General features: G+C 37.1%; 1 protein-coding gene across 2 annotated transcripts in view; it reads right to left on the bottom strand.

Annotated features, from left to right (window-relative positions):
- Positions 1-313: 313 nt before the first annotated feature.
- LOC119582491 (eukaryotic peptide chain release factor subunit 1) overlaps positions 314-14,085 on the bottom strand; it is a 20,386-nt gene continuing 6,614 nt past the window's right edge. Inside the window, exons 2-13 of one of the 2 annotated variants that reach the window (XM_037930778.1) lie at positions 13,691-13,847; positions 13,345-13,520; positions 13,012-13,139; positions 12,589-12,739; positions 11,777-11,847; positions 10,756-10,875; positions 9,527-9,656; positions 6,732-6,858; positions 6,526-6,619; positions 6,267-6,414; positions 5,592-5,708; positions 314-3,294 (exon numbers count right to left, since the gene is read on the bottom strand). In XM_037930778.1, the coding sequence (XP_037786706.1) occupies positions 5,620-5,708; positions 6,267-6,414; positions 6,526-6,619; positions 6,732-6,858; positions 9,527-9,656; positions 10,756-10,875; positions 11,777-11,847; positions 12,589-12,739; positions 13,012-13,139; positions 13,345-13,520; positions 13,691-13,791 (1,335 nt within the window). In that variant the 5' untranslated portion in view covers positions 13,792-13,847 and the 3' untranslated portion in view covers positions 314-3,294; positions 5,592-5,619. The remainder of the gene's footprint in view (positions 3,295-5,591; positions 5,709-6,266; positions 6,415-6,525; positions 6,620-6,731; positions 6,859-9,526; positions 9,657-10,755; positions 10,876-11,776; positions 11,848-12,588; positions 12,740-13,011; positions 13,140-13,344; positions 13,521-13,690; positions 13,848-14,085) is intronic. The other variant, XM_037930779.1, reaches the window with a different exon arrangement.

Below are 14,085 nucleotides of genomic sequence, written 5' to 3'. Positions count from 1 at the left end.
TTACTGTCCATCTGTAAAAAAGGACATTCTACTGGATCAAAACCAGACATATTTAAATCAGTTCCAAGGGACATTATCCAAACATGCACTAGCAGTTACACATTTATCTTCAATAGCACGAATTCATCCTCACAGAAATCAAAAGTGGAGATATCTTTAAAACAAAACTAAGAATATTAATGAATAGTAATAATAACAATAAATGATAATAATAATACCGGTCTTAATCATTAAAAAATAATAGTAATAATTCTAACAATAATAATAATAATGAGGAGGGTTGTAAAACAATAGGATAAAAAAAATAAATATATAAATTCCCTAAAGTATTTTATTAGCCGATCCATACAGGTCTTCAAGAACACCCTAGAGAAAACAATAGTACACTGGCGGCTGGCTTGGGCTGGGGACTTTCATTTGGAGACAAACAGTATTTCCTATTTGAAGATTTGGATTTTCTGATTTCAGAATTACAACTATTTAATGATATTCATAAAATATCTAAAGCATTTTTATACAAGAGGGCAAATGATGAGATTACGAATCAACAAAGAGCTGCTTAAAGCCCGTTGGTACTTACAAATTAACGTTAACTGGCTGCCTCACACTACAAATCTTTTTTTTTTTACTTTATAGAAAAGCGAGTTCCAATGTAAGTAGAAAAAATCATTACAAAAAAAATAAAGATAAAATAAAAAAATACAAATTAATTTTCCAGTTCTGAAAAGAACTTACTTTACTTCCACTAGGGACTGACCTACATTTTAAGTTCGATACGATTTACACAAAATGATACATTAGTAAAAAAGTACAATAAAAATAAATAATTCTTCAGACTTTTTTATATGTCACAAGTTCCAAAATTGGAAAGTTGTTATTCCCTTTTTTTCTATTCATTTATTTTACTTGTTTCTTTTTCCTAAATATTGCCAAGGCAATGAACCAGGATCATCCATTACTTTATAATCCCTACCTCATAATCTTGACAGAATGCATATTTTATCGTCATTTGAAGTTCACATGTGCCAGGAGTCAAGTGCTGGCAAAAGCATAGTAGATTATTTCCACCATAAAAAAATATGGAATAGATGCAGATCCATGTCTAAGTCTCTTGTGTAATCCACGATGCGTCCACCACTCCACGCACACAGACTCCTCGACTTACAAGTCCAAACCTTGACTGGAGGTTTTTACCTAAAATGGAAGTGCAAACTGAGGTAATGTGCAGACACCTTGTAGTCAAGACGAGCCAATAATTCATCCAAGTACATCATTTCCTCGCGCAAATACTTGTACCCTGTCCATAGGAACAGGAACATAAAATACCCAATAAGGCACAGATAACATGCTACAGTTTGGCAAAAATTAACCACACTCGGGGATTAACCGTATCAAAACAACAGGCAGCCCACCTAGGTCAGCCAAGCCATGAGAGGCCCTGTGAGTTTGCCGATCCTATTTTTTTCTTTTTTTCTTTTTTTTATTTATCTGAACCCTGATTGGCACTCAGCGTTGAGCACAAAGACCGGTACAGACCTGGGACCCCAAGGCATGGAACCTTGAGAATCCCTCAGGAGGGCCATCAGAATCAGGAGGGACTGGGCTTCCTCTTACCATCAACATTTTCTCTTCACCCCCCCTTCCCACCCTCTCCCTTCTAAATGGACTTGAAACATCACACAAACATGAACATATGACTTGTTTTTTCTCCCCTCCCCCCCTTTTAAATCTATCCTTGTCCTGTTGCTGACTACCATTGCAAGACACCATGAGAGCTTTATAAATGTACCCTGACTTGCAACTATTTTTCATCTAACAAAAAACAAAAACAAAAAACAAAAATAATAATCAACAGCAATATATAGCAATCACAGTATCAGAGGAGAAAACGCATTATGGTAATGGAGAATATACATACCCATACACAATTCCACCCGCAGTCTTCCAGAAAAGTATTTTAAAAATTAACAATAAAAATTTGCAATTGGAATTTTGGGCCATCACTGGCTCTCCTCTTGGGTGAAGTATCTGGCATTAGGCCCATCTCCATTAGTGCTGAGACAAAACCAGTCACACGGAAAGCTATTCCCCGAATCCTGTTGCATGAGAACCCCTTACGATAATGGAATATCTCTCACAGCTGTCTGACAATCTTAGTTAAAAGAAAAGAATTAAAGAATCAATTAAACTAATCTGTAATTCATTTCTCAATTAAGATTTGAATTTTCATGAGGGCTATTTCTGCCATGGAGGTAACTATATATATATATGGGACCTTTGCTGACAAACTGTTATACAAGAGCCCTTATGCATGTGCTGGAAAACTATGAACAAATAATCTTTTTATATATATTTACAGCTATTTGGGCAACAGTTGATGGCCTGAGAATATCACATTATTTTGTAAGTTGCATTACAGATAAAAAAGAACTAATGGAAAAATAAATTATAATAATCTAATTGTGTAATAAAACTAACAAAAATATGTTGGCTTGGGAGGCCCTGCATGCAATTCAACCAATAAATATATCATTCCATTAACACCCACATCTCATAAGAGAATTTCCCTAGTAAAAAAAAGAAAGATATTGCCTTTTTCACCCTCTTTGAGTTTGGCAGCGGAGAATAAATTGGGAAAAGAAATATGTATACCTGGATTACATCCACAGGCCTTGGCCTAAGGTAAAACTACTGAATAGTAAGCAATTTATGGCATATAAAAACATTTGAAAAGAAAATTAATAAACAGATAAATCCTGAAAATATGTAAACCTCCTTTGGATAATACCCTCCCCCCTCCCGGTTATATCTCCACCCCCTTTAAAATCCCTTTTCCCTCTTTCCCCTTGCCATCTCCCCTCCCTTTGCCCTGAGCACCCACACAATGTGCCACCTTGTAATTAATGTTACCCAGGATTAGATGCTGGTAATAATATTCCAAAAAATTTATTACAATATAGAACAGAAAAAGCCTGATTGTCAGGCAACAATGTAAGAACCACATCCTCTCAGCAGTTCTTCGGGAGTGACTTGCGTCTCAACAAGGGAACTAAACAGAGCAGTGCAAGGCCTGGCCAATCAGACACCGTTGGTAAATTTGATGCTGCTGCCAATTCAAAGTGCTTTCTTTTGATGCGTGCTCCCACAGGTTGGGTGGTTGTGCCCTTCCGCTGCCGAGCCCTACGCAAATCCGAGTAGTCCCTGCAATTTACATGTAGTCATCCAGGTCAATGTCATTGAAGTCTTCTTCCAGGTCTGCCAGCTGCTGCAAGTCAACCTTGTAACGTAAGATCCCTGAAAAAAGACAAAAAAGAAAATTATTTATGAATTTACTAGGTAAGTAGTTACCCTAATGAGAAAGATCACAAACCAAATACACCTTGTAAATCTAATTTTACAGTCTTTTTTGACTGAAAATTTCAAAAATAATCTTGCAATTTGCTTTAGAAAGTTTAATGTAAATCTAAATCATACACACATTCAAGCACACTAATGCACACTTGCTAGCATACGAACGCACATTTGTTCGCGTGTGTGTGCACACGCATGTAGACAAGCACCCATATATGCACACATTTGTGTACACAAACACACACACATGAATGCTTGCCTGCAAACAAGCACACACATACTCACCACACCCACACTCCCATGAATGTACACACCCTCACAAGGACAAGCACACACACAGACAATAACAGACAAACATCTCAAAAGCACAATGGAGATTCAAACAAACTAGTTATGATAAAAGAAAGCACACTGAAGTTAGTAGCAACATGATAGCGAGGAGGTTCTCTTGGTGTATTAATCACATGCAGAAAGGTCCAGTTCCCATTTCAGCTGATATTTAACCACAATTTATCACAGAGGACAAATCATCACATTACTCCAGATTCATGTAATATCCACTGTTGTCTTTTGTGAATTTTGTTGCGCATATCATTCCACAAGTGCTTTGCCAAAAAGGGGTCAATTAATAGGCCCTATATGACATCAGATTTCTAGTCTTTTAATTTTTGGAAAAATCTAATGCTCTTGATAATAGTTTTGTTATTACTGATATTATGAATATTATACTGTTGAATCAAAATACTATTAACTGAAAATATGTGAAAACAGGTGAAATATGTATGGCTAATAATCAACTTGATGCTTTCCGTATTTATTGTAAGAATGCGAGATATAAAATTTGGAACTTAAATGCAACTATTAATTTAAAACTAATTAAACAAACTGACTAAGAGAAATATAACAAATCCCTTTCAATTATGTACTGATTTGATCATTCATGGGACACAATTCTGTAATACCATTTTAAGAAAAAGAAAAAAATAAAATAAATGAAAAAAATTCTAGAGTACTAACAAAAAATTTTAAAAAATCTGAATGAATAGGAACAATTGCTAGAGCATAACAGTAACAATCAGTTTAAAATCTACAATGACACTAGACACCATATGCTGTGGGCAAATGTAGTATCCAGTAGTGTAATTTATCATCACACAGATGGCACAACACGATTGATACTTGTGATTCAAACATTTGTAACTCTATGACTTGCATCAATGAAACTCTTTCGAAGTCAGAATTTTTTACTAACAGTACATAGTACATATAAGTAATATCTCAATGAAATATAGAGTCAGAATTTTAATAAGAAAATAACGAGCATAGTAACACTTTAAATAAGATCTTCTAATAAGGACATATAAGAATACACTTCTCAAAAATTGATAAAGTCCAATGAAGTTCAGTGGCAATTAAGAATTTTGCAAGCTGTTGATATTTGTAAAGAATTCAGTCCTGATGATTTCAAGGACCTGTACATCAGCAGAATTGGTGTGGAGCCTCTCTAGCAAATGATACATATTGGACTGCATTAAAATCAAAAGTAAGGTATTATCTGTTGTAATCAATATTCATAAGCTAATCATATAACAAGTATACTGCTTTAATTTTTGCTGTTGGAAAGAAAAAAAAAAAAAAAAGTATATTTACTCTTAATAATACAAATAATTGTTTTATCTCAAAAAAGAGAAAACCACTGCAACACATGTTAATTTCAACTACATAAGATAACAAATAACACCCAAATTTTCACACATCAAAAATCATAAAAATAATCAACAAACTCAGATATTAACCCATATCTGCCAGACCACACCTATAGCCGTTATAACAAATTGACTCAACATGCTGGGTATGGTTATAGGCGTCATGATGCGCTAGATCACACCGAGTGGAAAGTTCCACTATATTTGGCGGACTCAAGGGCTAAACGGCAGGACAGTTGCTAAAAGCCTCCGGAGTCGGTGACACCGAGGTTTCTGATACCGTCATTAAGGGGTTAAAATATTAATCTAAGAAGCTTCTCAATTCATCAATCAATGCTTTTTCTTAAGGTACAAAATATTAGCAAAACTTCGAGCTAAATCTCCCCTCCTCCCAAAAAAGCAGGGACAATAATTTCATTTTCAAGGTGTAGTTTGCCAGACAAGTCATAGATTAGGCAATCCACATCACCTTAAAGGGAATATTGCGGAAAAAGGGGACAAAAACAAGGCGTTGAAAACCCTCCTACAACTGACCCTACAAACGCTAAGGCAGAGATACTACTTAGATGTAATCATCAATATCAAGGTCCAGATCTCCCAACTCTTCCAAGTCCTCGAGACATTGGAGGTCCACCTTGTAGCGGAGGATGCCTACCAAAGTCAAGGTACAATGTGAAATGACAATCGGCACATTCAGTTTTTTCTTTTGATTTTTTTGGAAGGGAACAACACTCATATAAATATAAACTGACTGAGTAATAGTATTTATATTTTTGTACTCAGTTATCCAAATTTCGTGGTTTTCTCAATGAAATAAAAAACAGCACAATAAATACCCAACTTCCACATAAAAAGAATAGTCCAACTAATATATAAGGATTCTATTGAATATTATATATAAATTGAAAAAACATTACTTTTAATATACAATTGTCAGTAAAATATGATTATGAAAACTTTCAGAATATCTAACTTTATTCGAGAAAAAAACAATGCAAATATCTTTTCATTACCCCTAGCTGTATGATGTACTACAACTTAAATCATTTACTTCAAATTATTTACTTTTCCAATTAATACAAAACTCCAGTAAGGTAGCCTAATCACTATCTATTTTTAATCAATCAATCATATTCCTGATATCAAAATGCATCATTCATCATTCACCATTTTCCATCAACATCACAAATCAAATGGAACAACACTTACCTCCTATGCCACCAAAACCTCGTACATACTGCGATCCTTCTTGTGATCGGTCTGTGATGATTTCCAAGGTGGATCCAAAGCTCTTGTAGTTGTTGGCAAGCCACTCTAGCAATGGCATAGAGTCCACTAACTCAAGTTCTACTCCAGTCTGCAACAGTGAAAAGTTTGTAATTAACTATCAATACAGTATTGGCATTTACTCAAACCTTAAAAAAAATCTTAATTAACACTTATAAGTTCCATAATTCAATCTACTTACGGCTTTGTCGGTGAAGTGGGTCTTGTCTTTCTCCTGTTCAGGCGTAAGATGCATAATGGTCTCTTCACCTGTTTGATGGTTCTTCAGGATATATCTGGGGAAGTGAAGGAAATAAACACACATTAACATACAAAGAAACATTGAAGTATATGGCAAAAACAGACCCTTAGCTCAGCAGTCCCTTGACAAAATACCACAGTACTTACCTAACAATCTCAAGATTTTCCCAGCAAATAAGAATCTCGACTGCTCCACATTCCAAAGCTTTAAGTGTATCATCTACACCAAAACAGTATTTGCCAGTGTCTTGACTGATTTCTTCAAAGTACTTGCCTGAAAGATAATGAAAAATGTTAATTTACCTGAAAATTCCAGGACTGTCAAAAGATTTTCATTTATGTCAAAAAACATTGTACAAAGCTTAACATATGAGGTTGGCTGGGATAAAAGGAAGAGGAGGGAAAAACAAAAAGTAGAGGGGAAAAAGAATGATTCAGGAAGGAAGAGTAACAGCAAGAGAAAGGGCATAGGGAAGGGGATAAAGGTGTGTAAGAAGCAGAAGGTATGGGAGGCAGAGAACAGAGATAGGGGGCAGAAAGGTAGAGACAGGAGCTGGAAGGTAGAGATAGGGGGCAAAAGGTAAAGATAAGAGGGTGGAAAGTAAAGATAAGAGGGTGGAAGGTAAAGGGGGAAGAAGGTAAAGGAGGCAAAAGAAGCAAGAGACAAAGGGATGTGGGAGGCAAGACAAGATGCAGAATGGGAAAAAGAAAGGAGGAGAAGGACAATGACGAAGAGGAGGGGGAAAACCAAGGAGGAGCAGCAGAAAAGGAAAAGAACTGGGAAGGAGGAGGCAGAAAAGGAAAAGAACTGGGAAGGAGGAGGCAGAAAAGGAAAAGAAATGGGAAGGAGGAGGCAGAAAAGGAAAAGAAATGGGAAGGAGGAGGCAGAAAAGGAAAGGAACTGGGAAGGAGGAGGCAGAAAAGGGAAGAGAAGGATGGAAGGAGGAGGCAGAAAGGAAAAGAACTGGGAAGGAGGAGACAGAAAAGGAAAAAAAAACATGGAAGGAAACAGCAGAAAAGGAAGATAAGAGGAGGAGGAGGAAGAAAAAGAGGAGGAAGAGGAGGAGGAGGAGGAGGAGGAGGAAGAGAGAGGAGGAGAGGAGGGGGAAAGGAAGAGGAGAGAGGGGGAGGAGGAAGAAGAGGAGGAGGAGGAGGAGAGAGAGGAGGAGGAGGAGGAAAGGAAGAAGAGGAGGAGGAAGAGGAGAAGGAGGAAAGGGGAAAGGAGGAGGAAAGAGGAGGAGGGGAAAGAGGAAGAGGAAGAAGAGAGAAGAAGAAGAAGAGAGAAGAAGGAGAAGAGGAAGAATAGGAGGGGAAAGAAGAGGAAGAAAGGAAGAGGAAGAGGATGAGATTGAAGAGGAGGAAGAGGATGAATGGAGAGGAAGAGGAAGAGGAGAGGAGAAAGAGAGAGAGGAGGAGGAGGAGAGGAGGAGGAGTAAGGTGGAGGAGAAGGAGGAAGGAGAAGGAGAAGGAGAGGAGAAGGGGGAAGGAGAAGGGGGGAAAGGAGGAGGGGGAAAGAGGGGAAAGGAGGAGGAGGAGGAGGAGAGGGAGGAGGAGGAGAGGAGGAGGAGGAGGAGGAGGAGGAGGAGGAGGAGGAGGAGGAGAGGAAGGAGGAGGAGGAGGAGGAGGAGGAGGAGGAGGAGGAGGAGGAGGAGAAAAGGAAAGGAGGAGGAGGAGGAGAAAAGGAAAGGAGGAGGAGGAGAAAAGGAAAGGAGGAGGAGGAGGAGAAAAGGAAAGGAGGAGGAGGAAGTGGAGGAGAAAAGGAAAGGAGGAGAAAAGGGGGAGGAGGAGAACAGGAGAGGAGACCAAAAAGGGGGAGGAGGAGAACAGGAGAGGAGACCAAAAAGGGGGAGGAGGAGAACAGGAGGAGACCAAAAAGGGGGAGGAGGAGAACAGGAGAGGAGACCAAAAAGGGGGAGGAGGAGAACAGGAGAGGAGACCAAAAAGGGGGAGGAGGAGAACAGGAGGAGACCAAAAAGGGGGAGGAGGAGAAGGAGAAGGAGAAGGAGGAGGAGGAGGAGGAGGGGGAGAGGAGAGAGGAAGGAGGAGGAGAAAGGAAGGAAGAGGAGAAGGGAAGGAGGAGGAGGAGAAAGGAAGGAGGAGGAGGAGAGAGAAGGAAGGAGGAGGAGAGAGGAGAGGAGGAGGAGGAGGAGGAGAAAAGAAGGAGGAGGAGGAGGAGAAAAGGAAGGAAGGAAGGAAAGGGAGGGGAGGGAGAAAAGGAAAGGAGGAGAGGAAGTGGAGGAGAAAAGGAAAGGAGAAAAATGTGAGGAGGAGAAAGGGGAGGAAGAGAAATGTGGAGGAAGAGAAAATGTGAGGAGTATACTGGAAGGGGTAGAGGAGAACAGGAGAGGAGACCAAAAAGGGGAGGAGGAGAACAGAGAGGAGACCAAAAAGGGGGAGGAGGAGAACAGAGGAGACCAAAAGGGGGAGGGAGAACAGGAAGGGACCAAAAGGGGAGGAGGAGAACAGGAAGGAGACCAAAAAAGGGGGAGGAGGAGAACAGGAAAGGAGACCAAAAAGGGGGAGGAGGAGAACAGGAAAGGAGACCAAAAAGGGGGAGGAGGAGAACAGGAAAGGAGACCAAAAAGGGGGAGGAGGAGAACAGGAAAGGAGACCTAAAAGGGGGAGGAGGAGAACAGGAAAGGAGACCTAAAAGGGGGAGGAGGAGAACAAAAAGGGAGGAGAAAAGGAAAGGAGAACAGGAAGGGGAAGGAGGAAACAAGAAGAGAGAAGAAAAACAGTGAAGGAGGAAGATATGTAGCAGCTGGAGGAAGATAATACATGAAAAAAAAAATATGAAGAAATAAAAGGAGAGCTTGACAAGAAAGGGTAAGATGCCGAGGCGGTTTAGACAAGTAATCTGTCGACAAGGACATCATTTGGAGTGAATAAGGAGGAAGATGTGGACGCTCGGGAGAGAACCGAATGAAATCCTCAATCCTTACCAATAAGTTTCTTTTCCTGGATAAACTTGACATTTGCCAGGGATTCTGCTGCTAGTTCAATGGCCTGGTTGAAACCATTCTCTCCTCCATATGAAACATCTACCAACTTTATCACCTTGGATTGTAACCTCTGCAACGAGAATAAAAGAAATTAAGCATGGACATTATATGTCATGTAGTTACAAGAAAAAATCTGACATTATAAAACTCACATTATGAATATATAACACACCTATAAAATTACTGAACAAAAATGCACACTAATATGTAAGCACAGATAAAATTGAAAACTAACATAACTGGAAGAGAATAAAATGAAATCTTTGATTTAGCAAAAGTTCCCTACTGGACATGGTAAAAACTGAAACCCATTTAATTTCTATGTCTAGTGAGGAATTAACTGAATTTGGAACATCACTTTGCTACTCCTTTTGTGGCAGTGCTTCATATGTCTCTCCTCCTCACAAACAAAATACAAAGATAACTCCACTCTCACACCCTCCCTCACACTCACAAACTCAATGTCACACTTCCACTCTCCTTCATTCACAACATACATGAATGCACCCACTCCATAAAAACTCTATAATCTGTGTGTATAATATATATATATATAATATATATATATATATATATACTTATATGTACATACATATGTACGTATATATGTACACATATACATATACACACATATATACAAATATATACATAGACATAGACATGTACATATATATACATATACATATATACATATACATATAGATACATACATATATATACATACATATGTATACATATATATACATACATATTTATACATATACATATATATACATACATATGTATACATATATATGTACATATGTATACATATACACACATATGTATACATATACATACATATATATACATACATATATACACATACACATACATATATACACATACACATACATATATATACATATATACATACATATACATATACGTATATATATATATATATACATATACACATATACATACACATATATACATAAATATGTATAAATATATTATTATATCATATATATTATATATGTATATGTATATGTATGTATATATGTATATATATGTATATATATGTATATATATATATATATATATATATATATATATATACATATATATATATATGAAGTAATTTCACCTCTGCATTGTCCATAAAATGATAAAGATGGATAACTTACCGGATCAAACATATCTGACTGTGAAAGTTCAGTCTTGAAATCTGCAGACCCCGCTAATACCAACCCTGCAATATTGGGCTTGTCGTTGGAGATGAAAAGTTGCACTGCAGTCTCTGCCACCTACATAAGACAATGCATTTTAATAAAATTGTTTAGACACTTAAAAAAAATTTAATCCCTCATCCCCCCCACACATATATGAGACACCTTTGAAGTAAATATTTATGATTTTTTAATCAAACACTATAATGAATATCAGTTGATACAAATTCCTTTTACATTTAGTCTCTCAATCTTAACCCATCAGAGAATACAAAGAACAATCTTATCATTTTGACTCTGCATGAAACATCTCAACTTTTTGGGAAAATAGATTAGACAGGTAGAAAGAGAACCTGTAACCCTGCAAGTTCTCCAAACAATTCTGATAACTAGACAATACATGTAACTATCGCTTTTTCTTCTAAACACATAACAGCAAAGTATGCAAATATGAAGAGCTTAGTTCCACAATGTAAATCTAAATTGGGATCTATGTGTAGCATTCTCATACTGCATCTTAAGTCTCTGCAGAAGCTGACACCTCCCAGGTACGGCCCAGCTGCAATCTCCGTCACCAGAGGAAATGCACAACCGACGTCGCCCTTAAGTAGGGACCCATAACCATCAACTTTCCACAGTGCAGGTGGCACACAAAAAGAAGTTAGTGGAAAGAAATATGAATGTGAATCAAAAGCAGGAACAAGCTTATTCCAGTTACACTTAGTCTTGAAAACTAAATGGTAATTCTTTAAAGTACTTTCATAATTTTAAATTTACACCTAATTTACTTTTAAACTACTTTTCTTAGTCTACTGAATTTATATTTCCCAGTAAGCAGAAGATGCTTTCAAAATCCTGTTAATATTCTTTTAACGAAAATGTGAAACACACAAATCTCCTTTGCAACGAGGCAAGAGTCAGTCAGAAAGGGAGACAATATATAGCTAAGAGGTACAAGAATAAATACAAGGGATCTCACCTTTCTCACGTAGTTGTGCCGCTTCTCCATTCGTAAACGTGCAAAACGTAGTGCAGACTGACCACCACGACCTGGTGAACCATACAGCTTTTAATTTTGTATAAAGAATTAATTCATTCATTCACATATTATGAATACAAATGAAGGCTATATTACTTCTCTTTAAAGAGTTAAGCTTTTTGACAAGATGTGATAAAAGTATCTGTTCTTTACTCTCTATATTATAATGAAACTAATTAAACATTCAGAAGAACTGTTACAAACAGATTTTTGCAACACTGCATACAATCTTTCTAACAGCCATAATCATAAAGGATTAATTTCTAAACATTCTATCACATACACCTCCTGAATGGAAGAGTGCATTTCATGGATGGCCATATTGTAAAGAATTATTTTCCAAGTTTATTTCATATCTTATCACTGCCACAGCTGCCTCAAATACATATCTAGCTGTCTTTATTATAAGAAAAAACAGAAGCTGAGGAGTAGGTATCTGAACAATCCAACCTATAAAGGTAGCATGAACAAATAAAATGGCAGTTCATATGTGAAGATAAGGGATCAACACACATCCTTATATTTCAACATTTCCAGTTTCAACTTACAGAGTAAGTCAGATTTATTAAGAATATTGTAGCAAGCACTTGCATGCATCTGAAGGAACTAATGTAAATAGATGCATCATCTGAGTGATTTGTATAATTTTTTAAATAAAAATTCAAAAAATAAGCCCTGCTGTAACAAGCAGTCCAGCACCAGGGAGTTACAACAACAATAAAAATGGAATGAACAAAAATAATTTTTCTAACCGTGTTTCTTCGGCAGATCAACAGTGAATTTGTGTAGAACCTCTCGCGTGTTGCCTTGCAATGTGCCAAAAAGTGCTCCGTTACCATCCATAACAATGAAGCCAAATTTGTTGTCATCTGCCAACAATGCAGAAAGAGCCTCTGTGTGGAACTGAAAATATAATTTTTTATTAAAGACGACATCTCAAGAAATTCACAACCAGAATTACTTAAAATTCTGCAATCATTCCAAAGAGAATGTATACTGCCATTCATTATAAAACTCTTATCACTATTATAATAAAATATTCACATAAAGTCTAAATAAGCAGCCAGCTTGTGGTTCTGAAAACTCAAATGAAGCTAGTCTAAGTAATTTACTATTCAATGAGGAAGTGAATTTACAACACCCTTCTTATCAGCTAGGTTCAGCTACCTGCTCACCTTATTGTCACATAGGTACAAAGATGTGTTGATTGGTTTAAAAGGTTCAAAATCTATGTTGACTTTCTTCTCCTTTCCTTCCTCTGTGACAATGGTACCGCAGTAAATCACCAGGCCATTGGGCGGAACTGAGATGGAAACGAAGTTGAAATATTAAGGCTTTGAGAAAAAATTCTAACAAAAGTAACAAAATCATATACAGAATGAAATCAAATGCATATCTAATGGCCAAGAGTAGCATATAGATACTTTTGTGTAATAATGAAAAAAAATAAAAATAAAAAAGAGAAACTGACAAAAAAAAAAAAAAGGTCAAATAACATAACTATGCACCTTTAGTGTAGAGTTTGAGCCTCTGCTGTACAGATGTGATAGCGGACAAGACTGATAGTCTGTTTACTCGAGATTTGATGTTGGACGCTGTACCAAATTCATCTGCCAACATCTTGCTTACTCGGGCAATCTGATCCTTTGGGGGGATGATTAAGGAAATCATAGAAGTGCCATTCCTGGAAAGCAAAGAAAGATGTTCAACATTTTGCAACTGAAAATAATTATATACCGACATAATTACATCAATAAGGCAGACGTGAATAGATTCATAATAGTGAAAATAATACACACATAAGTTATCTACTACTAAAATATAAAGATCAACCAGCATCCAGAATGGACTCACCCCCTGGCCATTTCCAGACTCTTGATTAGTTTCTTGATCTTCCAGATCTCAACATTTCGGTCCGCACTGGACTCATCCTGACTGTAACCCTGGGTGGCCATGGCGCCGCTGCTGTTTCTGCTTGCTCTCTGCCCGCCAACTTTTCAGTTCTTTGTTTCTGCAAAGGCCAAGATTTACCTAAGTTCATAATGTTGTATATTTGAATAAAGAAGTACATTATTATAAACTACTGTGTGATTTCATTTCTTAATACACTTGATGCCTACATTCTTTAATTGTTCTGGAAGATTGTAACATGACATTTATGAAAAGTCAGACATCAGATTTTCAATGTACATCATTGTGCCATCCATAATCAATACAATTATTCAACTTTTCAGCTTGAATTAATTCCC

Source organism: Penaeus monodon, chromosome 16 (genome assembly GCF_015228065.2).
Source record: "Penaeus monodon isolate SGIC_2016 chromosome 16, NSTDA_Pmon_1, whole genome shotgun sequence".
NCBI classification, from domain to species: domain Eukaryota; kingdom Metazoa; phylum Arthropoda; class Malacostraca; order Decapoda; family Penaeidae; genus Penaeus; species Penaeus monodon.
This window is presented reverse-complemented; position numbering and strand designations above follow the sequence as displayed.